Here is a 25,617-nt window from a genome sequence, read left to right on the forward strand (position 1 = left end):
TTTAAAGGGGAATTACCGTTTTTTTACAACCTGCACCTTATTTCTGTCATAAAATACGGTCGTTTACTCACCCATATAACTTAGGTGTCATTTGGAGTCGTTTGGACGATATTTAGATCCGCGTATATCCATATAGTGGTAGTGACTGGGGCACCGAAACACAGCCTCTAAGTAACGCATTATCTGCTGCGAAACTCGTTCATTTCCCCAATATTTTTGTTATGACGCGCTAGTGCTATTCCCCGTATCGTCCAAACGACTCCAAAGTCATAGGGGTGAGTAAACAACCGTATTTTATGCCAGAAATAAGGTCCAGGTTGTAAAAAAAACGGTAATTCCCCTTTAATTCTGATTCAGGGAGTAATTTAACCTTGATTCCAGAAGACAAAGGGCATTTAATTTTGGCTGCTTGGTAGTTTATACTTGCCAAGTTTGACTTTGAAGTAGAGATGGGGAGGAAGCAGCAGTGCAGTCGTTCTGTCACTGGAACAGCAGCGTACTTTGTGACACGCAAAATGCATTCTGGGATACCGGGCTGGTCCCAGGTGCACACAAGTTGCCGCCCGATGCATTCTCGACGAAAACAGGCGGGGCAAGAACACATATGCGTGTCTAGTTTAGTTAGACGTGTACTTGAAGTTTATGACTGGTCATGCTTTTGCAGAAGAGATTGGATTTGATTAAATAACCACATTGAAAGAACGGAGAATCAGCAGCGAGCGGGGGCGTTTACCGCTGTTCTGTGATTCATGTTTTTATGTTCAGTTTGATGGAGCAGCTAGGCTATGTGTAGAAAACGTTTTAATGTATGTGACACCTCTGAAGGAGAGGACGCACTCTGGAGGCGTCCTTTTGAAACCCCTCTCTCTTCCCCTTCATAATGACGAAGTTAATAGGATTTAGAAACATGTCATTGGTCAAAAATTCATTTTCATCAGTAACAAAGATTTGAAATAAGAAAACGTAGAAGTAGAGTGACTTTTATGCTCCATTAATTATATATTTTTGGCCACACAAAGACAAATAAAGGTAAGACTGTTCTCCTTTTAAGAGTTTCAGCAATATGATCTTTGTGAAACTGTAAAGAAGGCACCGCTTGATTACTTCTATCATCCAAATTTTATTAAAATTATTTTATCTGGACCCTAAACTACCTTTTGTTTACAATAGAGATTCTTTAAACTCCATCAGTGATGCGTCAGAAAGTTTACCGGTGAGATGCTCGTGAAGAATAATTCAAAGACTCGATTTACAAAAAAAAAAACACATTTATTGTCTAGACATTTCAAATCAGTTTAGATTCACTAGCATTAAGACCATTTAGTATTTCTCCTGATTAGATGTTTCTTTTCCATGTAAAAGACGTACAAAAAAAGCATGTCTTGTAAGAAAAAAAACAAAAACAAAAACATATGTATATACATTTTTACAAACAAAACTGGGGGAAAAAAAAAAAAAAGTGTAAGCACAGACATGACATTAATGAGTTAAAATGGCTGAAACGGACCTTCACTGCCCTCCTCCATAAGACTTAATTTAGTTTACGGTGTTATATTATTCTTTGAACATGACGGTGTTTTACTATTCAAGGTGTCTAAACTCAAGTGACAACATTCGATGGCAAGAATTATGTCATTTATTCAGTGAATGTGGTTGAAACTCTTTATTTTTATTAACTTCCTCTAAATACAAGCGGATAAAATCCCACGTTAAGATAGTTGGTATCTGTTTAGGAAGCGTAATCAACCAGCAACACGATAAGACGCCATGATGTGTTTCAATGATAAACGCAGGGCTTCTGGTAAAAGTGTTCAAGTCGGTTCAGTTAATTGTGAGAATAAAGGGCTCGCCATCAACATGTGCACTACGCTGCTCAAGTACACGAAGAAAGGGAAATGGAATAAAGGAAATCACAGTACGAAGGTATATCTTTCCCTCTCTCCCGTCTTTGTGCTGAAATATAGCTTCACGTCAACGTTTCTCCAGCAATCCAAGTGGGTGAATATTACAAAAAGGAGGATTAACAGGATTTGAGGTTAATTCCATCTCTGAAATGTTTTAGTTGAAGGTTTCCTCTAATTTGTCTTTCAGCCAGGATCACAAGAAACAGAAAGTCTACTAGAGTTTAACCTTCCGTAGCAATATGTTTAATACATTCTCCTGTTTTTGAGGTTTATCTAGTTCTGAAAGCTCATTTTTCTCCAGTACATGGAATCCTTTTCCCTCAGAAATTATCAAAAAACTACCGGGACACGTGAGGATCAGTTAACTCAGAACAGAAGTTAAGAGTAGCACAATGTTAGACAAGTCAGCATAGCCTTCAGTATGATTAAAATGTACCGTAAGGGTATCTTAAGTGTTAAGTACAGCGTGTAGGTGGACGGCTACCACTACAGTGCAGTTAGTGAGGACAGGACTTACTGTTAAGACAGAAAAGGTACTTCTCAGACAGTGTAGGCGTATCAGAACAGTGAGCTGAGGTTCTAAGGTCAAAGAGTCATTGCTGAGAGATCAACAGGCTATGTTTCTTTTGTCTGTCGGAAACAAAACACAAATATATTCGTCTCTCTCCGTCTATAAAACGTTCATCTGTCTGCTGTTGCTTCTTCTCCTCTGTATGCGAGTTCGTCTTGGCGCCTCTGTCCCGGGCTGTACCTCTGACTTTAGTGAGTTTCAATGTCTGATGTTCAGCACAGTGTCATCTGAAGAGCTGGCTCGAGTCAAAAACAATCCAGAGTCTCCTTTGGTCATTATCTGGTCCCTGTAACTAATCCCAAATCAGTCCGCCTCAGAAAGCAGCAGAGACCAACATCCAAACAGTTCCTCCAGTTCCATTCACATCCAGTTAATTCCCAGCAGATTAGAGTCGTGTTCAGAGGCACAACAGGCAGACGTGTGCTTGTGAAATGTTTCGTCTCCCGTGCCTTTTAGGGTCACTCTGCGATTTCTGGTTCCACGTGAAAAATCTCTTGAAACGTATGAGGTGTGCGGCAAAGAAGAAATGTCCCCGTTGTCCTTTCATGATTTTAGTAGATGACCTCATAAACAGTGGCCTTCTTGTCCCCTGAACCGGTAACGATGTACTTGTCATCCACAGATATGTCACAGCTTAGCACTGAGGACGATTCTTTAGACTAGAGAGAGACAGAAAAGGGAAAAGCATCAGTCTCCACTAAAGATGAGTATCTAGACTGGTACTACAGTACTTTGAAATGTACTATATGAAATATAATTATATCTGATGCCCTCATTTCAATTAAAACTACGGAAGATACAGCAGCCGTGGGGAACTTTTATCGTATTGATTCATTCGATGCATGAATGTAAAGCTGTGATGGTTTGGTTTATCAAAGCTGAAGCAGCAACTTTAAAAGTGGCATTTTTTTCCCTAATCTATATAGAGAGCCGAAGTCCCGCCCCTCTACTTCCGGGTCACGGGACCTATCTTTCGAAAAAATATGAACGGCAGTCTATGGCGAGATCATAATTATTTTTTGGTCCCGTTCGAATTGTGGCATGAATTTCACATATGATGAATTTAAAAGATAATTTTTCACGTCAAGAGATAAATTATTTGACGTAAATAAGCTGAACAACATTAGGTTTTGTATGAGATCGCTTAGTGAACTACATCTCTCGTCTGAGAACTATGGCTGTCTCCTTGTTGAGCTTTACCGTCTAGGGTTTAATATTTTTCCCGAAAATTAGATGAATCAGATCCCGGGAAAAGACGACCCATTTCCCGGGAATCCCGGGAAATAGCTGTTTTTTGTTGTTGTTGTTTTTGCCCAAGTAATGTATCGATATCATTCAAATATGCGTTCCCAGCATGTTTTATATTATTTGTAACATTATTAGGGCAAGAAACACAGTTTATGTCCATATCAACAAAGTTTGCAATGATCAATTCTGCTGCGTGATCAAGTGAGCTGCGTGCCTGACAGCCTATCTGCCAAAAAGCAGCTACCGTATTGGTGTAGAACGATCACGTGACCAACCGTGCCACCACTCACGACCAAGATCTTATTACGCTCTGAAGAAACTAGTTCTGCATAAAACATAGACGCATCGGCAATCGACTGGAATTTTTGCGACGAACTTTTTTTGGGTAGCTTAGCATGACTCGTTATGTTTTATGAACTAAAGATTGTGTTGATGCCAGACTGTGGAGCGGGATGAAACGATAACAGGGTTCACCTTAAGGCCTAACAAAGCTGGCGGCAGACATCATTAGGAGGTTGGTAGCCTACTGCTATTTGCTGCCGCTATGGTGCGTGGATTTCTAGGCTATAGCCTACTGCTGCACTGAATTCAACGTTAACGTAAGACAACAATAGAAGCGCACGTGTAACAAAAAATAAATATATATTTCCCGTTTCCCGTCATAACCTTTCCCGGGATTCGGGAAATAGTCTTGATCAGATTTCCCGGGAATCCCGTTTCCCGGGATTAAACCCTATTACCGTCTTCTTCCAGGACGAAGGCAGAAGCATCAAACGAGGTGAAAATCATTATAAATCGGGTCATGTCGAGAGCTGTAGTTACAGGAAGGGAGTTTTGGTCGGTTCTGTACGCGCCAGCATGCGGGACTTGTAGTTCGTTTAATTACGTATTTTCCATATACTTAACTATCTGGCGACAAACTGTGACATTCTTGACATGTAAAATAATTTTTTATTCTGAAAAACAACATATGTATAATCCAAGGCACAAGTCGAAAATAATTTATCTTTCGCCATAGACTGCTGTTCATATTTTTTCAAAAGATAGGTCCCATAACCCGGAAGTAGAGGGGGCGGGACTTCGGCTCTCTGTTATATAATATATTGAATGTAGCGACGTATTGTACCAACCTGGAATATGCTGGCTCCATAGGGTGTCCTCCATGCGTTCAGTAAGTTGTCCTTCCCTGTGCTCACAAACCACTTTCCTGTGTAGAGCAACACACACAAACAATGAGCAAACTCATGTAGACAACATCATCAAGATAGTTAACAGAGAAAAAAATAAAAATAAAAATAAAAGCCAATATTTACCACAATGTTTTTTTCCCTTGTTTCTAAAAAAAATCTGCATTTGAAAACAAATACACGGAGAACTACGTAGCGCAAAACCCTGTGCTTACCGCAGTAGGCAAATTGCAGTGACAGTACACAGCTCTCGTGTAGATGTAGCTGGTATTTGTCAGGCTTGGTGACATGAAGGACCTCAACATTGCTGCTCTCCATTCCCACAGCGAGCCATTCCCCTGTCGGACAGTAGCCGAGAGAGAAGATCTGGACAGAAGAGAGAGGAAACGTTGTATTAACACTGCATTTAATTTCACTGGGGGGGATTCAACTCTTAAGTGTTTAGAAAAACACGGCACGCCATTCAGTTTTTCAAGGTTAAATGAGGCAATACTGTCGGTGTGGTTTTATGGGCGTACCTGTGACGTAAAGTCATGCTGCTGCAGCTGCCGCCCCTCCCTCAAATCCCAGGAACGGACGGTGTTATCCAGGCCTCCGGTCCACAGCTTGGTGCCATCATTCGAGATGTCGATACAGCTGGCTCCATCTGTGTGGCCCTGGAACTGCCTGCAGGATGCACACATACATCCTCAGTTAAATAAAGAAAGAAATGCTTAAACAAAGACACACTAGGCATCAGGTTGCCTGGGCAGTTGGTATGCATCACAGGCTACCAAAATGTGAAGAGCTTACAGTATTTCTGATCAGCAGCCGCTCTTATAATTTCTGCCTCATCTTGTAATCATAAAAGTTAATTCAAGCACGACTGAGTCTGCAAATTAGAGAAGGTCAGCAGGAGATTAGAAAAGACAGGAAGTGATTGTAGATGCCCTCACACTACAGGGGTCCTTTTTGATTTTGAAATCACGATGTATCACTTAAGAACCAACATCACAGATATTCTTCAATCTAATCTCAAGCACACACACACACTACAAGTTTTGAAAACAACAGTGCGACACCCGCTGCATGATATCATTTAGATTATCGTGCCAGATCGTCTACTCCGGAGGTGAGTCTGTAATATAATATGTATCAACACTAATGAGTAAGTTAATGTTACCCTAGACACCATCCATGTGTTCGTAGACTTGTCTCTCTCGCTGACTACTGTAATCATCCTGATTTTAGATGCTTAAGATCCCACATGTTTGAGTGGACTCCGTGAATCTGCAAGTAGTTTAACATTGGACCCTGTAAACCCCTCACATTACTACATACTCTGGGCCTAACCTCGGTTTCTCCTCCTGTTGTCAGGACAGATTAATCAAGGATAACTCTGTCCAATGCTACTGTAGTCTGAGCCCAGTCTAACTGAGCCACATATACACTGCCTGGCCAAAAAAAATAAAAAATAGATTTAACTAAGCAAATAGATACGAGCCTCCTATTGGATAATTACTGCATGGGTGATTATCTTTCAGCTGACAACAAGTTATTTAACCCCAACTAATGCAATGAGCAGCTTCTCATTTCTTAAACAACCATGTCTAAAGACACATCCTGTGGTTGTGGAAAAGATGTTAGTCTGTTTGAGAAAGGTCAACTCATTCCCATGCATCAAGCAGAGAAAACATCTAAGGAGATTGAAGAAACTACTAAAACTGGGTTAAGAACTGTCTAACACATTATTAATAACTGGGAGGATAGTAGGGGTGGGAATCTCACGATTCGATTCGATTCCGATTCAGAGGTCAACGATTCGATTCTAAAACGATTATCGATTAATCTCGATTTTTTTTTTTTTTTTTTAATGTACATTTCCATGCCTGATTTAAAATTTTGTGATATGTACACATATTTTAGTTTGGTCAGATTCTTAAATATGAGTTTGCTACTCAGAATTTGCAAATCACTTCCTACTATTGTGTTGATCATTAGAGAAAGAAAAACAGATGGCTGGCATCAGGAATGGGTCCCCTTTTTTCTGTCAACTCTGGATGGTATCGTGAAATGTGGCTTTGCAAATTCATTGTATTTCCTAAAGTATTTGATTTGAATTCCTCAGACCTTACAAACGGTGTAAGTCTTGTCCATCTTGCCTCCAACCTCATAGAATCCAAAATGCTGCCATACGGCAGCTTTTAAAGAAGCCGGTGCAGGTCGTATGAGTTGAGCCAGAGAATGTCCAATAAGGGGAGAAGTTCCACTCTCAGTGAACTTCCGGCTTCTGAACTGTTCGTTACAATGGGACTTAATAGAGAGTGGCGAGGCTCTCCGTAGACGGGCTCTGGTCTAGCGCTCGCCATTGCAGCCATTTTATCGGCGCTTAAACTTTTTTGCATGTAAACAACTCGCACGTGTGTTAAGTGTGCATGCGTGTATAGCAGAGAATCAGTAGGCCAGAGAGTAGAGTTTTCTGTTGAGCTCCGCAGCAGGCGCACAGAATATTGCAGTGGGCGAACTAATTAAAAAATTTAATTTTAAAATTCCGATTATGAACTTATTTGAATCGAGACAGAATCGTTCAAGACAACATCGAAATCCATCGGAGAATCGATTTTTTTTCCCACCCCTAGAGGATAGTGGGGAACCATCGTCTTGGAGGAAGAAATGTCGTCGGAAACAAATCCTGATTGATCCCGATCGCTTAAATGTTTGGTGAAATCAAATCAAAGAAAAACAACAGTAGAACTCAGGACTATGTTTAATAGTGAAAGTAAGAGCATTTCCACTCGTACAATGTGAAGGGAACTCAAGGGATTGGGACTGAACAGCTGTGTAGTCTTAAGAAAACCACTAATCAGTGAGGCTAACTGGAAAAAAAGGCTTCAATTTGCTAGGGAGCATAAAGATTGAACTCTGGAGCAATGTACAAGCCTGTTGGGGCAGTGCTATGATCTGGGGTTGCTGCAGTTGCTCAGGTCTAGGTTCAGCAACATTATGTGTCCAAAGAATGAGGTCAGCTGACTACCTGAATATACTGAATGATCAGGTTATTCCATCAATGGATTGTTTTTCCCCTGGTGGCACAGGCATATTCCAAGATGACAATGCCAGGAATTCATCGGGATCAAATTGTGAAAGAGTGGTTCAGAGAGCATGAGACAGGATGTGCTGGAGAAGGCTTTGTGCAGTGGTCAAACTCTCCCATCATCAATACAAGATCTTGGTGAAAAATGAATGCAACACTAGATGGAAGTAAATCTTGTGACATTGCAGAAGCTTATCGAAACCATGCCACAGCGAATGTGTGCTGTAATCAAAGCTAAAGGCGGTCCAACAAAATATTAGTGTGTGAACGAAGAATGACACTGAAAACGAGCACACTTCCCACTAGAATCGTTCAATTATCTCTTACCTAACGAGTGTCTGGTTGTGTAAATCCCAGACTGCGATGTTTCCATCACTGCAGCAAGAGAAGCAGACCTTGGAGTCCGGGCTGATGGCCAGAGCGTAGCATGCCGGTGCTGATGATGTTAACTCTGCTTTAATCCTGGGAGTAGGTGTGGCCAAATCCCAGATTGACAACGTGCTTGCTTCGCCTCCCACAATAAGCGTCCGACCATCAGGAAGGAGGCGACATGAGCGGATGTAGTTATCCCGGTTCTGATGTGGTCGGCACAAACAAAGAAAGATTAATTAAGTATTTACTCCTGTCTGCAAACACAACTCTGTGACTGGTTTTGAACAAACTATTAAACACAGAAGTGTCCTAATCAAACTGACATGTTGTACTATATAAACACGCCACTCACCAGACAGTCAAGCTGGGACACAGGGCTCTTGTTTCCTGGGTGACTAATATCCCAGACCTTGACACAACCCTTCCCTCCGGTGTAAACGTGTCTTGTAGGGTTACTGATGGTAACGGCGCACACCACCTCTCCGTGATTCAGTGTGTTGATCTGGCGGGCGTGGCGAGGGATCCCTGGGCCCACCAAAGCATCTGGGGGGAACGGCACCGGCTGCATCTGTCCATCGGCCGCAACGTGAAAGGAATAGGCGCTGATGACACAAAGAAAGAAGAGATTCGTATTGGAACAGGTGGTGGCAAAAGAAAAATACAGAAAAATAGAAGGATTAAGAGATGGAAAGTTAAAGAAAAAACAAATATTTCTTTTCCCTAGGAGGAATTTTGTTCTACATTGAAGTATCCACAAACACACTCACGGTTTGCCACCAGGGATTCCTGTCAGACTGGGAGGCATTCCAGGAACACGCATGTGAGGATGAGGATCAAACCCAACCTTGAGGAGAGAACAAAGACATTTTAAGAGCGCAGTGCAAACACACTCCTATGGGAATCGCCCGAACGCACACAGGTGGAAGAAAATACAAACACTCGTGAGCTCAAAGCAAACAGACACTCTCAAGCACACACACCCACCAGATCTGAATGACAAGTATAAGAGATGGCAAACACACAGAGGCTGAGTTGTCCGTACTGGTGCAACACACACACACACACACACACACTCAGCTGGTAAGTACACAACCCGAGTTGCTATCAAGTGTTGCCCAGACACAGCTGCGAGTCTACTAAACCTATTTAAACAGTGTAATGAACACTATGCAAATAGAGCCAAAAGTGATGAGGCGACTGAATGTATTGCATACTGGCGTATCCACTGTATAAATACTATCATACGGCCCAGAGAAATACAGCTGTGCAACTATTGACTCTCTAAACACTTAAAATATACAGCGGTTATTAAAAGTATTCACGCCCCTCAACGTCCGTATTTTTTTATTATTTTAAGACACTGAATTACAGTCGAGGGAGTAGTTTCCTCAATGCCGTAATAAGATTTAGCATCAAAGTAAAGGAAACGTAACGCAGAATACGTAAAATACAGGATAAATGTTTTCTGCATGGTGCGCATGTTGCGAACACTGGAAAAAGGCAACACTATGAAGACAAAAGATTGTTCAATATGCTGTTGTGTTACTCAGAATTTCTCCTCAGGGAAGCAGAAGGTCAGTGATGGAAAATGGAAAGAATATAGTAGAGATGAAATTTGGCCTGGACTAGGTTACATTGTTTTATGGCTCAGGTCTTGCCCAGGTGCTTTAGGGAAAACAGCAAAGAGAAAAACATGGTAGTAAAAAAATCAGATGAAGGCAGCAAAAGTAGAAAGCGTGACTTGAAAATTCACTCTCTGTATTCACCGACAGTCACTATGCAACTTCACAAAAGCTGGAGACTGAACAAAGAAAAACGGTATGAAATCTGAAGCATACAGATGTCCACACCTGATACCAGACACAACTGGAATTTCTGCCAAAGAAGCCTCTAATCAATACTGACTTGAAAAGGCGGAATAATTTTTGCACCAAATAAATGTGTTTCATTTGTATTTAGATTTGTTTTCACTTTGATATTTCTGTTAATCTGTGATTAAATGTCTGATTACATCCACTGTGACTTAATACTGCAGCAGGAGAACTTGGGCTCATTTTTGTTCAGATTTTTAAAGCACATTACAAGAATTGGTAATATAGTTTCTTTTATCTTACACACTGCAAGCTGCTTATGGTGATTTCATACTGGGGGTGCAACAGATGGAGGTATAAAATGTCACTTCAGTGAGTCAACCATCCACTCACCATGGGTGATCGGCCATACGCAGCCACAGCGGCCGCGGCAGCAGCGGCACTCATCTGAGGTGACATGTTGTGCAGTCCAGCAGCATAGGCTGCAGCCCCGGCAGCACCAGCTAGCTCACCGTTCATCCCTGCCGCATGGGGCAACATACCAAACGCACCCGGATATGGACCCGGCACAGCCAGAGGAGTTCGCAAACCTGCAGCTGAAGAGAAGAGCAAAAGAGTGTGGCATATTTAAAACTGGAAAAGAAAAACAAGCATTCATATTCAAAATACAAGCCTCGCCACAACAAGACATGTTCAGCATAAACAAACAGTTTTCTAATCAAACTCTGATTGCAGGCAATCAGATGTATCTTGCACATCAAGCTGACTCTGGGAATCTCTGCACATGCAAGGAGTATTCTAAACATATCTATTTAGAGCAGAAGCCATTCATCATTCATAATTTACTGGACTTACTAGGTGGATGTGGGATCTCCATGGAGGGGGGTTTTGATAAACTTGGCCGGATTCCAGGTGTGGAGCTTGGACCCGGCGTGGAGTCACCTCTAGGTGTGGGTGTGCTTGACTTTAGCCCAGGTGTACCTGCTTTATCCCGCTGCCACATAAATGAAGAGGGTCACTTCAGACTATATTCACTCAATCAATCCATTTCTATCCAGCATTATACAAAATCAAATGAAACACTCTTTCTTTTCCATCCTTACCATTGTCATCTCTTTAGACTTGAGCGAGGAGGAGCTGGCCGATGATGCAGTAGAGGCTGGACTACAGGGGTCTTTCTTCAGGAGACGTGCTTTATCTAAGCCATTTTCTCTTGGGGATGGGAGAGGTGTGCCACGAGGGGAGGCTGGATCCTGGTGGACAAACAAGGATTCGATTACAACAGAATTACCGCCACAAAAGTGATGCAACTTTAATTTGAGAGTTAGCACAATATTAGCAATGGCCTACAGAAAAATATCAAAACATACTGACCTCATTCGAGACATCCACCACTAAATTGTCGTCGCTTTTCTCTCCGTCGCTATCCTAAGGAAGTCAGTCAATTAGATAATCAGTTAGAAAACCAGTGATCGTGGCAATTTTGCCCTTTCATTAGCTGAGAAACCTACACAAACACAAAAAAAATGCACCTACGAATTAACACCGACACATGAGAAATTATTTTTCCTCACTTCAGACAAAAAGACACACAGAGATTAGAACCATTTCTTACATAGTGGCTGGAGTCCTTGTCTTCCACCTTGCGTTTCTTGGAGTCATTTTGAAAGTCAGGTCCGTTGCGTCGCTTATCTGAGTTCCTAAGACTTTCTGGCAGCAATGAGTTACTCTGCGGATGGAAGCAGAGCACAGTGGGATCAGAAGAAAGGCGATTTAAAACAAGAGATGGATAGGAAGACGAGAAAAAGGAGAGTGTGGAGGACAAAGCAGAGGAGAAACAAAAAAGATTTGACGAGGTGAGTGAATCTTAGCTTTTACAGTTCAGGTTGTGGTTTGTTTCTGCATGAGCTCACTAGAGCATCTACCACTAATTATAAGAACTCTTTGGCTATGTGTAGAGCAGGTTAGAAAAACAGTCTCTTAACTGAAAATAGGTTAATAGTTCACAGAAGCGTGAATTAAGCAGCACTAACGCTTAAACGGCAACCTCTTTTCTCACTTGACCAAAGCCAGTCCCAGCCACACACACAAACACATGCCTCTGAAGTTGATGATTACATTAAGTGGCTCTCAAAATCTATCAGTGCTCCCTCTCCTGGCTCTGACAAGCTGCACTGACTTCAGTGTGTGTGTGTGTGTGTGTGTGTGTGTCTACTTGTGTGTGCGCAATGTGTAATTGACTGTGAAAGCCTGTGTGTATGATCAAGTGTGTAACAGACTGTGAGTGTGTATTGCTTGCATAACACTCCTCTGTCCCCCAGTATCCCAAGACTACACACACGCACACACACACACACAAACTCACACTCACACAGAGCTGCCTCCCCCTGGCCTCCTGACCAACGGATCCTATTGTTAATGGATTAAAGCTTCATGTTGAGTCCATTATAGTCTCAGGCTGTCAATGAAATGTGCATCCAACATACACAAACACATGCGCATGCACACATCCAGCGAGGGAGTGAGGCCTTGTGCTTTGAGGGGGGGGGGGGGGGAGAGGGTAAATGAAGGAGGAATAGCTAAGAGAGGAGGAGGAGGGTGAGAAAAATGGGGAGAGGGAGGGGTGAGATTAGAGGACAGAGAAGATGGAGGGAGGGTGTGAGAGTGTGGAGGAGAAGAAAGGGTGACAAGAGACGAGAGAGGAAAAAAGAGGCATGGGGGGGGGGGGGGGGGGGTTGTATTTTGCCAAAGGCCCCTTCCTTCACTCCTCCACCCCCCTGGTCCTCCTCCCTCCTCCTCCTCCCCCCTTTATTGAAAGGTTTTAGTGAGCTGAGCACAGAAGCACTGACCCGCAAAACATAAGCAATTTCCCCCCTCCACTATGCCCTGTTCGCTTTTAGCATGGTGTCTCTCTCACTCACACACACACACACCCACACACACACACACACACAAGCTCAGTGTCATATGACTGCTGCTCTCTTACCCCCACCCTTTCCCAAGCCCTCCCCTGTCAGCGGTGGTGATATTAAACACAATGAGAGTCTTTAAGCGCGGGATCAGGGGCGGTGGGAGGGGGAGAAGGGGGTAATCTGCTCACTGAGGTGTTAAATATGCACAACAATGCAGGCTAGGCTGAAGAAGTGCGAGCGTGAGTGTGTGTGTGTGTCGGTGTATGCGTGTGTGTGTGTGTGTGTGTGTGTGTGTGTGTGACCATGCTAAAAAGCTCATTTGGAGGAGAAAAGAAACCTAACAGTTCAGAGCAGATCTAGGGCAGAACTAAACAGGCAGGCGAAAACTCTACCCAAGAGATCCTCACACACACACACACACACACACACACACACACACACACAGACTTATCTAAAGTCAAAATATACAACTAAAGGAGGGTAAGCTATTTGGACGTGAAACTGTGGCTTTGTTTTATGCATAAAGACACAATGAGATAAACTTGATGATTCCTGTAGCACTAAAGATTTTGATAATAAAATGTATTAAGATAAAAAGCCTGCAACAGTAGATGAAGTCTACCTGGATTACAGGTTCACTTAGCAAACATTTGCTCTCACCGTCAAGACCTTTGTTTCTAAGTAAATTAACATGCGAGTTAACAGAACGGCTGTATATAGACTTATCTGTCAGTACCTACAAGTACAAATCTAAACGGTTAGAACATCACGTGTAGGTAAATAAAATGCAGTTTGCTTAGAGCAGACTGTTTAAATTTGTTTTTCCTGTGAGTTTAGTGACACAGACATTTAGCAACTGACAGACTAATCTTCCTCAAACTGTATCTCAGATGTGAAAATCTCCCAAATCACACAATCCCTTCAAAAAAAAAAAACAAACATAAAATAGGGTTTTTCGTCACAAGAGCAAACACTGCAGCAGAGAGAAGTACTTACGGTGCCGGGCTCTCGCTCTATTGTCATTGAAAGTACACACATGTGGTTGAGGTCAGGGTTGGATGTTCAGCGGAGCAGAAAAACCAAAAAAACAAGAAAAGAAAGAAAATGAGTTGCAATATCTTTATAAGAATTCACTGTTCTGAAAGTAAACAGAGTCAGAAAAGGGCAAACTTATTTGAAAAAGCAAACAATGTATCACACAAAATAAACAGACTGAGTTGAATGACCTGATAATTTGGTTATTCACACACTGTACGGCAACAGGACTAGAATATAATAATCCCCTCGTTTATTTCTGGTGGTGTTTCTGTGGTGGTGTTTCTGTGGCGGAGTTGACGTTTCCTCACCCCTCAAGTGGTCAGGTCCTCCAGGGTGTGAGTCTGGTCCGGACAGGTGAGACTTTTTATCGCCAACATCTTTTCCTGCCAGATGGGGAGGAATGCCACCAAGGGCTCCTGAGAGAGCCAGGAGACCAGCTGAACCGCCCAGCTGAGAGGGGTGGAGGCCGGCGGGATGAGGAGTGAGGGGGACGGGGGCACCACCATGATTATGGGATAGGTGCTGCTGCTATGCGACAGGGAGGGGACAAAAAAACAGAAAGAGATAGGGGTGGTTAGTTAAAAGACAAAACATGAAATGTTCAGGGATGATGCAAAGCTAAAAATACTACAGGCTGACCAATAATGGCAATAATTAATTGATTAATTGATGCAATTTGTTGCTTGTTCACTGCATCCTAACATAAAACGCTATAATGTAGTGTTCAAGTGTGCAAAACTTCGACATCTGACACCAAAAACTCAGTGTCTGTGAATAAACCAGAGACACCAGTAAGTAAAAATCAATAGCACTCTGTAACTTAATCAATAGAGACTTCTGGCCCTATTTAAGTCTTCAACAGATGGGACAGTTACTTCAGTGTCTGGGGTTTACACCACCTCAACAAGCTGCTGCACTCAACAAGGTGGTGAAGACACATCCTCTCCCTCTACGCACCGCCTCACACACACCCTCCTCCCTCTGGGGTCAAACACTGAACAATACTGACAGCTGGGATCACAGCCCAAGGCCTGAGGATGTGGAGGGGAGGGAGGAGTTGGGGGGGGAGGGAGGCAGGGAGGAAAAGGGAGGAAAAGAAGAATGACGGAGAAGCGGGGGGGGAGGCAGCCGAGAGCCCCAGCTGCTGCTTGCACTGTCAGGTCTTGTGAGGGAGTGAGGCGGCTGAGGGGAGGAGAGAAGGAGAGAAGAGGGTCAGAGAGAGAGAGAGGGAGGGAGAACGAGTTTGGCTGGCAGCCCTGCTCTCTCTTTCACACCAAATCAGGCGCTCGTCTGAGCGTGAAATGCCTTTGTGTTCCAAAACATCATTATTGCCTCCTCAGACAGTAGCCGCGGGAATCCAAGCTCACTGATTCGCCGCGGGAAGGGGAGGAGGAAGGAGGGAGAGAAGAGGAGAAGGAGGGGGGGGCACAGGAGGCGACTCGGCAGGGGTGGAAGGAGTGCTGAAGGTCAAACCGACTTTTATCTCACCTAATTGACTAACCAACCCCCCTCTCCCCGAGCCTCCGCCTTCTTTTTTCCTCTCTATCCATCCTTCGCTCTCTCTGTATCCTCCCCCGATGAATGAAAGCGAAACAACAAAATAGTCTTTTAGCCTCAGCCCACATGCCTGCCTGCACACACACACACACATACTCAATTTCCAGAGTTGGCTTGCCTGCCAAACAATCAAACATAAACACACCCACACGTCACACTTGATCACACTAACATGCATACACAGAGTCTAGATAAGCAAGGGCAGGCACATACACCCTCACTCAACCATACTACCCCTGCCTGTTGTTTTCTGTGGATAACAGAAATGCACGCTCTGCTACACGCACACACAAACAGATGCAAAAGCGCACACACACACTTGGATACACAAACAGGACCCCCGATGAGAGTAAATGGAGGGGAAGTATTGGTGGAGGCAAGGGGAGCCCGGTTTGTCATGGGATGTTAGTGTGAGCTGGTGTGTATGCATGTATTTGTGCGGGGGTTTGTGTGTAGAGGTAGGGGCAACACGCTTCATTACACTCATTTAACTCACAAACGGGGTGAATGACAGGCTGGCGTGGGAGACGAGAGGAGATGGGAAGAGGGGAGTGTAAGGGCAACGCCGTGACCCCCCCCCCCCCCCTTTACAAACACTAAAATCCTGCAATTAAGACTCAAACAGCAACTGCCAAATCCACCTCTCACCCCATCACACACTAACAGAGACCCCCATCAGTCCACGCCAACTAACAAGCCCAACCCCACATCCAACCAAACTACCATCCAATCCCCCAGGCTTTCCCACATTTCCCTCGACTAAAACCCATATCCTCTCCTCTTGCCAATCAAGCCCCTATGCTTCCCATAGGGCCGAGTAATAGCCCGTCTCCAATACCACCCATAAAGTTGTCATCACCAACAGCTCGACTCTGTCTCAAATTCTTTTCTTAGCTCAACATCACTGCCAAACACCGAGCAAAAAAAGTTTTTATTTATTATTTTTTTTTTTTTAAGAGCCTGTTCTGTTCAGGTCTGAATAGCTGGTCAAGCCCCATCTGTCATATTAGGCTGACAGAGATCAGTTCAACAGATCAATCAACTAACAAGCCATTTTTATTTGTAGTGGAACCACAGTTTCCATAAAACTATTTGTGCACTTGGGTTTGGTGACCAAGCAATTGAAAATGACAACATCTCCTTTAAAACACCGTCAGCAATATTCCTAACATTTAAGGGAAACGCTTTTTGGTCTAAACGCATTTGTTTTGCATCGTTTTGGACGATCGTCCACACGTATCCTGTAAACGCATTGCCCTAAAACGCACTTTTCTGAAACCGGGTCCCAGGGTGGAGAAAATTCGCAAACGGACCTCTTGCGTTTTTGTGTGGACGGCGAAAAAAGGAGAAGTGCGTTTCGATGATGTCATCGGCACACCCCTCGAGCAGCCTTCCACCTCTTATATCCCGCGTGACGTCTCATAACAGCATCAACAACAATCAGGGTTCCCACTCCTAACCTTTCCAGGACTTTTCCAGGACATTTTCAGCTGCTACATTCCCCTGTCCCGCTCAATGATACTAGCAACACTGGCACTTTTCAACTTACCGTAGTCCCGAGTTTTGTCTCTAGGAGCGGGGTCTGAAAAGTCGCTAAAGCCAGAAATTCTGTGCTAAAACCAGCGACAAAATCAAATTTGATTTGCTGGTAGTGTCACGTGGGGCGCTGCGCTGTGCCTTACGTTGCCCAGAAGACATGCATGCGCATAACTTTTAACCCATTTGCATTCGCTCAGAAGGCAGTGGGAGGATAAATAATTTTCCAGGATAATTTAATAATTTCCAGGACGTTTGACCTTTTTTCTCATTTTCCATATGTTTTCCATGACTGGAAAATTGGTCAATCATTTTCCAGGTTTTCCAGGTTTTCCAGGACGCGTGGGAACCCTGACAATGGCGGACTACATGCTCGTGTTCCTGCTGGAGAAGACATTGAGCCTATTAGGGTTACCAGGGCAAAATATCATTTCTCCTTGAGTTTGGTTTCTTCTAAAGCCGATCTGTAAACAGCGCTCAAGCTTTGTGCGCATGCTCCGCCTCTTCCTCTCCGTTTTTTGGTGAATTTCTGAAACTGAAACAGCGCCACCTATAGGCCTGGAATATGAAGTAGCGTTTTCAGTCGTGTTGAAACGGATCTGTGTGGACACGCAGATATTCTTGAAACGATGCCAGGGAAAACGGAGGGGGAAAAGATCGTTTTCGTACGTGTGGACGAGGCCTAAAATCGACTTAGCCGTATTGGTGCAGGTGTAAAAGTTAGAAGGGTAGTACCAAAACAAATAGCTCAACAAATTACCTTTTTTTTTTTTGTATTTTCATCATGTTTTGTTGTCTGCAATGTGTTCAATGTTGCTCAATGTTTAGTAGAGTATTTCATCCCCCTTTTCAAATTTAAAGTATCTTATCTATTGGTGCAGTTAGCATGCTGAGCTCTAACGCATCTTGCAATGGCCATACTGGCATATAAAGACAATACTATATAAGTAAAGAAGAAGTAATAGTATACACACGGTAGGTGGAAGACCTGGCAGTCCACGTACCCCGATGACAGAATTGAGCTCTGCCATGGTCACCTGTTTGGCTCGCTCCACAGCTTGAACCACCTGCTGCTGGTGCTGTAAAACACACACGCGCACACACACACAATGTTGGTGAATACTGGGAGTAAAAGAGTTATCAGCAAAGACAATTAGAGTGAATAAACATAATACAAAGCATCGTCTGCGGCTCGAAGTCACACATACTTACCTCCTGTGAGAGGAAGGGAATGACTTGTGCACAGATGGTGTTTAGTCTCTTGGCAATCTCAGTCTGACGAAGTTAAGAGACACACAGAGACAGAAAGAGACTTAATTGCTGATAACATAATTACATTCATTTACAAAAGACAGCTGCTCAGTAACACCAATAAAGTAATACAAGGGCACACACATCGGCAATCTGGAAACGGCTGCCTCCGAGTACACACACACACACACACCCATACCAGACTGTAATACCTTAACGACAATGCTCTCCACACACAAATCCAGAGTGTGCCATTTTCAGCCTTACTAGCGCACACACACACACACACACACAATGAGATTGTCCTCTCTAATTATCATTGTGAGCTCAGGTTTCTCTCTTGCCTGTTTTATTTCTTTTGCTCTCTCTCTCTCTGTCCTCTGTGTTCTTGTCCCTCTTCCCATCAGCACTTCAACATAATCTCATCAGCTACTAACTTCATTTGCTCTCCCCCAGTATCCATGCCAACACATCCGCCTGCCCCTTAAACCCCCGGAGGTGGCTACAATTGGCTGAAACCAGATACCCCCACAGTGGCATCAAATCAGATAAGAGGGCTCGCATTACATATCATCCAATCAAATTGATACAAAGACGTCCAGGGTGAAGAGGGAATTGGAGGAGCCATGAAACATAGTAATGGCTCATCAGACACACACATCCCACATAAATAGATACACACACGCCTGGATGTGAAAGCTTTGAAGGGCTACGTCCGGCTGTTGTGTAAATACCTAACAGACAAACTGGTGATATAAGGGCTTATGGAAACTTTTCAAAAGTCAGTGAGCAAGCCCAAAAAAATACTTTTCATATCCCGTCTGCGGGTGTGTGCGTAGACTTAAAAATTACATCAAAGTAATTACAATTGATCCAGAGAAAGACATTAATGTCTGTACCCAAGTTCACAGAAATCCTTCTAACAGTTTGGGGGTTAGCGGAGGTTACAAATGTCAACCAACACGGCGTAAGCACTTAACGATTTAAATGGGATCGACAATTCCTGAAAAGCCGAAGTGGAGACGTCCTCTTCAGCTGCGGCACTTCTTCTCACTGAACATATCGGTCACACGTACACCTGCCAGCTCACCGAAAAACTGTTCCTGTCACGGTTCAGCCAATTATGTACTTGGACGCAGTAAATCAAGAGCGAGTGTATCCACAACGAGTCTTGAGCTAAAAAAGAAACTGCTTAACCCGGAAAAGGACTTGGGAGTATAACTGCAAGTAAAAAAGATCGTCCTTGGCTACATAACCGATTTATATACCCAGGAAAATGTAGATAAGGCAGTTAGGTAAATATGCTAAGTAAAAGTAAGCACAAATAGAGATAAGAAAATGTTGAACATCTTCACCCTAAGTATGTTCAAACTCTTTATCCAGAATCAAAGTGAATACAGAATCAAAAGCGTTCAGAGTGCATGTAGTTTTGTCCTCACTTGAAAAGGCTGAAATGTTAATTTACACATCTGGATACACTGGAGCACATAATGTGAGAGCTATCAACGAAAAACTGCAAAAATGTTTTACTCTGCGGCATTCATACGATACATCTTCCCATTGTTTTCAGAATTATCCTAAAATTAAGTGTTAATAAATTAAATTGAGGGATCTGAAAAAGATACTTTCCACCTTTAAGAGACCTGGATCATGGCCAGCTCCTGAGTTTCTAACTCCCATGTACCGTAACTCAATGTCTTAATGGCCAACTTATTCTGTCCTTTACGAAGTTTTTAAATAAAGAGCTATACCAGGCGGACTATACCTGCACATCCATTCTCAGAATCCTGAGTTGTAAGCCTATAATTAGCTTTGTATAGAGGATCACTGATTAGGCCGTCTGAGAATAGTCCGACTGGCTACTATCAGGTCAGGCCAGAAGATCTGTGCTAAAGGACAAAACCGCACTCGGGAGGTGTGAAGAGTGGCGGCATTACAAATCAATGCACAAGAACATGTGGTGGAACTAAAATAAGAAGTAACACAGCTTTCAACTTATGGGCTGCCACAACTCGCTGTAGCTCCCCACTGCACCTGAACCGTGAAGTACTACCGTATTTTTCGGACTATAAGTCGCACTTTTTTTCATGGTTTGGCTGGCCCTGCGACTTATACTCAGATGCGACTTATACATTAAAATATATAATTTCACGTGTTCGTTATTTTCACACTGACAGCCGCGAGAGGGCACTCTAGGCTTGTGTGCCAGTATCTGCTACTTATTTTACTCCTGCGTAATAGCGGCGGTGCGCCGTCTACCTCCGGAGTTCGCGGAGTTGCTCAGAAGTGACACAGAGGATGAAGAATTCAATGGATTTAGTGATTTGGAGTGAGATCGAGAGTTTGGTAAACTTGTTATGTTATGTTGCTTATGCTATAGTTATCTGAATAGCTGTTAACATACCAGACACCTATTCAGCCCGTTGTTCTATTGTTAGTACTATAACTTGCCTTTCAAGATGAAATGTGTTCTTGGTCTCCGATTTTATCAAATAAATTTCCCCCAAAAATGCGACTTATAGTCCAGTGCGACTTATATATGTTTTTTTCTTCTTCATTATGCATTTTTTAGCTGGTGCGACTTATACTCCGGAGCGACTTATAGTCCGGAAAATACGGTAAATCTAATTGTTGGTCAGAGCCTGGGAAGCGTCATTGTGCCCTCATATTTTTATTTTTTTTTATGAGAAAGTAACTCACAAGTCTCGAGAGCAGATGCTAATCTCAATGCAAATCGCTAGCGTGGCAGCGCTGCTTTCAAGTTGATTTAAGAGTTGAAAGAAGTTTGTTTCTGCACATATACACCTATAAAACTAAACCACATAGATAAGTGGCAGTAGGCAACCTTTAGCAGGGGTTAGCATCACAGCATGAAGGTTCAAGGCCTTCTGGGGTCTTTTTATGTGTTTACATATGGTTAAAACACATTTAAAAGTTTATTAGGGGAAGTTTGTTTCGTTATTCATTGGTTAATTCATTAGTCAACAGATTAATCGGAAAAAATAATCCATACGTATGATCCATTTTGAAGATTCAACACGGCACATCCGCAAGATGACTCATATAAATGAAACAATGGGTAAACAAAAGTTGAGGATGCAGAGAAAAGACACAAACGCACACACACACAATGCGGCAACAGAGAACAGGCTTCCCATTACACATATAATTGGAGCATTACCGCCACACTACACACACACACACACACACACACACACACACACACACACACACACACACCCCCGCACATCCTCAGCAGGAGGTGGGTTGTTAGCCTGAATCCCCCATACCCCCCGCCCACAGAAGCTTGTTGCTCTGACAACTGCAGCCCCAAGCTAATGACCTCCCCTGGAGCTTTAGTGTGTGTGTCTGTGTGTGTGTGTGTGTGTGTTTATGTGTGTGTGTGTGGACAATAGGAAGAGATGCATCGCCCTCACAATGAAAGAACAGTAGCTTCACATGGACATGAAACGAAAGAGGAGCCAAGAAAAAAAAGGCAAGACGGTGGTGGGGGGGTGTGGGTGTAGCAGGAGAAAGGAGAGATCCCATAACTGTTATTGGAGACCGAGGAAGGCAAAAAGAAAAGGAGAGAACTTGGGGTATAAAAAGAGGAGGATAACACAAGAGCAGACGGAGAACATGAGAAAAAAAAAAAAACACTAAGAGGAAGGTGTGTGTGAGAGAGGCAGAGAAGCATCCCCACTCTTCAGTGAAGCAGCCAAGCCAATCCACCTCCAATTTCCTCTGGTCTGACTGGTCGATAGCTGTGGTAATTACTGGTAAACGCTCTGAGCCCTGCACCACTCCTGTGGGGAAATGTGCATTTGTGTGTCTGAGATAGAGGGTGAGAGTTTTCCCTCCTTATACGTGCTTAACAATGTCAGAATGTTTGCATTTCCCTGTATGTGTATTCTGCATAAACTAAACTTTGTATAACCTTGCATACATTACTATGTGCAAACTGTACTGTAGTGTCCACGTCCTTGTGTTTGCATACATTACTTACGCCTTTCTGTATGTACTTTAAAACAGTGTCCTTGTTATTCCGTATTTCATGTTTGCGTCTGCCTTACCAAAGTGTGTTCATGTGCTTTAACCTCCCAGCCTCTAAAAAAAGGGGGGAGCTCCACTGTATCTCCTCTGTCGGCTTCACCGTGATCGATTCCTCTGCCCTCCCCAGCCCTGCCCCTCTAATGTAATAAAGCAGGCTGCTCCCCTAGACAGCACCAATCAATCTACAGAGCCATTCATCCTGCCTCTGGGCTCAGCCGGCCCGGCCCTAACTGGGGAAATGGAGACAGAGCCCCATCGATCACAAATAAACACACATCCACACACGTTAAGATAAAGCGCACGCACACACACGCGGGTATTGGTGCACAAGGACACGTCAACACGCGCGCACACACCAAATACATCAAAATCCTGCAATGAGAGAGGGGAGGAGAGAGGGAGAGAGAGAGAGAGACAAACAAGGAGATGCTGAAAGTAGTCAAGAGGCAGACAGATGAGCAGCCATACCTGTTTGTGCATTTCAATGTTGAGGCCATACGACATCTCGTAGTACTGAGGAGGAGAGAGAGTGAGAAGTTCAGGTGAGTGACAGGAATCTTGAACTTTTATAAAAAATAAATACATAAAAAAATAAAAGAATGTGTGCAGCCTTACATGTGAGGATGTTTTATTACACCGTGTAAATTCTCACAGAGCAAACAAACTTTACTCTGACCCTGACGATAAAATGGTAGACACACCTGCCTTTGCTTCATGCGAAACAGCATGACGCTTTAAGTTTGAAGTTGAAGAAGTGTTCACATCCTATCACGCTGTGTGCTACCTGCACTTCATTCATTATGTGACACATAATCAAAGTTTTTAAAAACCCCTGTGAGGATTCAGGGCTCAGATTCATCCTCTCCGCTCAGTTTAATCAACGCTGCGCACAGTCGTAACACAGCCACAAGTAATTTGACACTCATCATCTTCATTAGCACGTCTGAGCGAGGAAAATCTGAACAACATCTGTGCGCCGTAAAAACAGGTGTTACTTTCCTTGTTGGTATTACTTCTTAATGTCTCTGTTCTTCGTTCGGGTTCAATAAAGAGTTTAGATTATTAACATATCAGTGTTTGAGCATATAACAGTTCAAAATCGGCTTCACCACTACACCTGGTAGGTAAACAACATTTTCCTTGAGGGCACTTCAACTGTGGTAAACGTGTGTGTGTGTGTGTGTGTGTGTGACTTTGCCGGGGCGAATGAAATGAGTGCAAGGATCTCACCATGACATAGTGCCTCTGCATCTCGGTCTTTTCACTGGCCAGCTTCTCGCATTCCAGTTTGAGGCTGAAAAAAGAAAAAACACTGTTAAAAGAAACTCAAAACATCTAAATTTTCTTTCATTCAACCCAAATTTATCAGCGTGTTTGACTTCAACAGATGCTGACTGTCTCTCGTACTTCAGCCATGGGGCTTCCATACAAATCCACTTCTGTAATGTCTAAAACCATCCCTCTACATTTGCTAACTATTACTATTACACACTAATGCTGAAGTGTATGAAGTTTGCTTTCACCATGCTCTTTTACATATGCAAATCAGGATGTCACCTACGAAAACAACACATCCTGTCCGCATAGGTCAGCAGTCTTCACCTGTTGTGGCACACCCAACCCCGACAGCATGAATAAATGCGCGCACATAGAGCGAAAGAAAACCCACAAGTGCACACACACACACTTGGGCAGTCTTTTCCTAACACACAGCTACACACATGCACGGGTGGGGGGTGGGGAGGGAGAAATAAGGAGTGATTTATGAAACCCTGAGCCCACACGCCACACTCTGGCTCTCACCCATCACCAAGACTTAGACCTACCGCAGTGTAAGCGCTAACGCTGATGCCTGCCGCAGATGTGTGCGCTTTTGTCTGTGCATGTGAACCTAATCCAGGTTTATGGGTTAGTCTGAGGCCAGAGTTGGGGTTTTGTTCATTATGGTAAGGGGGATGACTGTGGTTAGGGTGAGGTTTTAGCGTTAGAGCGTGGGTGACAATGGGGAAACTTGGCCCGGGCACCTCTCTCTCTCTCTCTGTCTGTGTGAATTGTGTGTTTTGCGTTATCCACCTGTGGTACTGTGCCTGAAGAAACTGGAACTCCTCCTTGATGCGGTCCAGCGACTCTGGGATGGTGAACTTGAAGGGCTGGCCTGGAGCCTGATGGGGCGCCTGACACACACACACACACACAGAAACATACACACACAGGATTATCAACATCATAGTGGCTCATTATGTGCCCTACAGCATGCATCTGATCCTCTCCAGGCTCACATGTAATGTCAACAACTTCTAATCGTTAGACCGTTATTAAACAAACAATATTATCAACCCCACTCTGCTACTCAGGGTAAATACAGAATCCAATTAACAAGAAGAAAAGAGCTTGATACAAACATGTAGGTAGCCTGGAGGCTGTTGGAAACTAAGACAAAGAACAACTGCTCTCCCGGACTGTGAAACTCGGTCACAGCCAGGTGAAGTAGTAAGCAGGAGGGGAAGAGTCTTACCGGGTGTCGCCCCTGGGGAAACATTGTTATCTCCGGTGGGGGGGAGGATGCAAACGTTTCCTTCTTAAAATCCCGGTAACGAGGGATAAAATAGGGCAGTGTAAAAAAAAATAGGGGGAAGGAGGAAGGTCCCGATCACGGAGACGAATCCATCCGCCGCTGTTGTTAGGATCAACTGTCGTTAGGACCAACTGTCGTTAATTTTAAAAAAGAAGAAGAAGGAAAAAAAAAACGGTCGCCGTTCCGTCTGGATCCACCGACGTGAATCCCTGCTCCTCGCTTGTCTCTCGGTCGTTGTCTCTCCCCCGCTCTACCGGCAGAGCGAGTTCGTAAATCAACCGGAAAAACACGGGAAACGGCTCATTAGCCGGAGGCAGCTGGAGGGGTGAGGAAGAGGAGGGCAAGAACCAGGTGAGAAATATTTATAAAAAAAAAAAAAAAAAAAAAAAAAAAAGGTGCAGCCACCTCAGTCACTCCAGTTTCGTGTAGGACGTGATGTATTCCGATTACACAGCGCCCAACCGAACAAACAAACAAACAAACAAGGCACAAATGAAGCCGGTAGACCGTCGACAGACAGCCGCAGAGA

General features: G+C 43.6%; 1 protein-coding gene across 2 annotated transcripts; it reads right to left on the reverse strand.

Moving 5' to 3' along the window:
* Positions 1–1,258: 1,258 nt before the first annotated feature.
* LOC311493106 (transducin-like enhancer protein 1) lies at positions 1,259–25,416 on the reverse strand. Of its 2 annotated transcripts, XM_084551650.1 has the most exons (20): positions 25,029–25,416; positions 24,587–24,687; positions 23,744–23,807; positions 22,982–23,026; positions 18,422–18,484; positions 18,184–18,288; positions 14,425–14,641; positions 14,075–14,091; positions 11,782–11,895; positions 11,541–11,594; positions 11,270–11,419; positions 11,022–11,160; positions 10,560–10,762; positions 9,123–9,199; positions 8,708–8,957; positions 8,311–8,558; positions 5,429–5,576; positions 5,126–5,276; positions 4,854–4,930; positions 1,259–3,134 (listed from the first exon to the last, which is right to left on the reverse strand). In XM_084551650.1, the coding sequence occupies exons 1-20, from the start codon at positions 25,050–25,052 to the stop codon at positions 3,027–3,029; spliced, it is 2,355 nt and encodes a 784-aa protein (XP_084407776.1). In that variant the 5' UTR covers positions 25,053–25,416; the 3' UTR covers positions 1,259–3,026. The 2 variants fall into 2 exon arrangements, with proteins under 2 accessions (XP_084407776.1, XP_084407775.1); XM_084551649.1 differs by lacking the exon at positions 25,029–25,416 and having other exon boundaries at positions 24,587–24,816.
* Positions 25,417–25,617: the final 201 nt, after the last annotated feature.

The sequence above is a fragment of the Chelon labrosus genome (assembly GCF_963514085.1).
Source record: "Chelon labrosus genome assembly, chromosome: 9".
NCBI classification, from domain to species: domain Eukaryota; kingdom Metazoa; phylum Chordata; class Actinopteri; order Mugiliformes; family Mugilidae; genus Chelon; species Chelon labrosus.

Coding starts and splice junctions, on each gene's coding strand:
- LOC311493106 (XM_084551649.1), bottom strand. CDS start 24,741: ATGATGTTGATAATCCTGTGTGTGTATGTTTCTGTGTGTGTGTGTGTG. Junction 11,595..11,781: donor ACAAGGACTCCAGCCACTAT/GTAAGAAATGGT, acceptor TGACTTCCTTAG/GATAGCGACGGAGAGAAAAG. Junction 5,277..5,428: donor AGCATGACTTTACGTCACAG/GTACGCCCATAA, acceptor TCTTCTGTCCAG/ATCTTCTCTCTCGGCTACTG.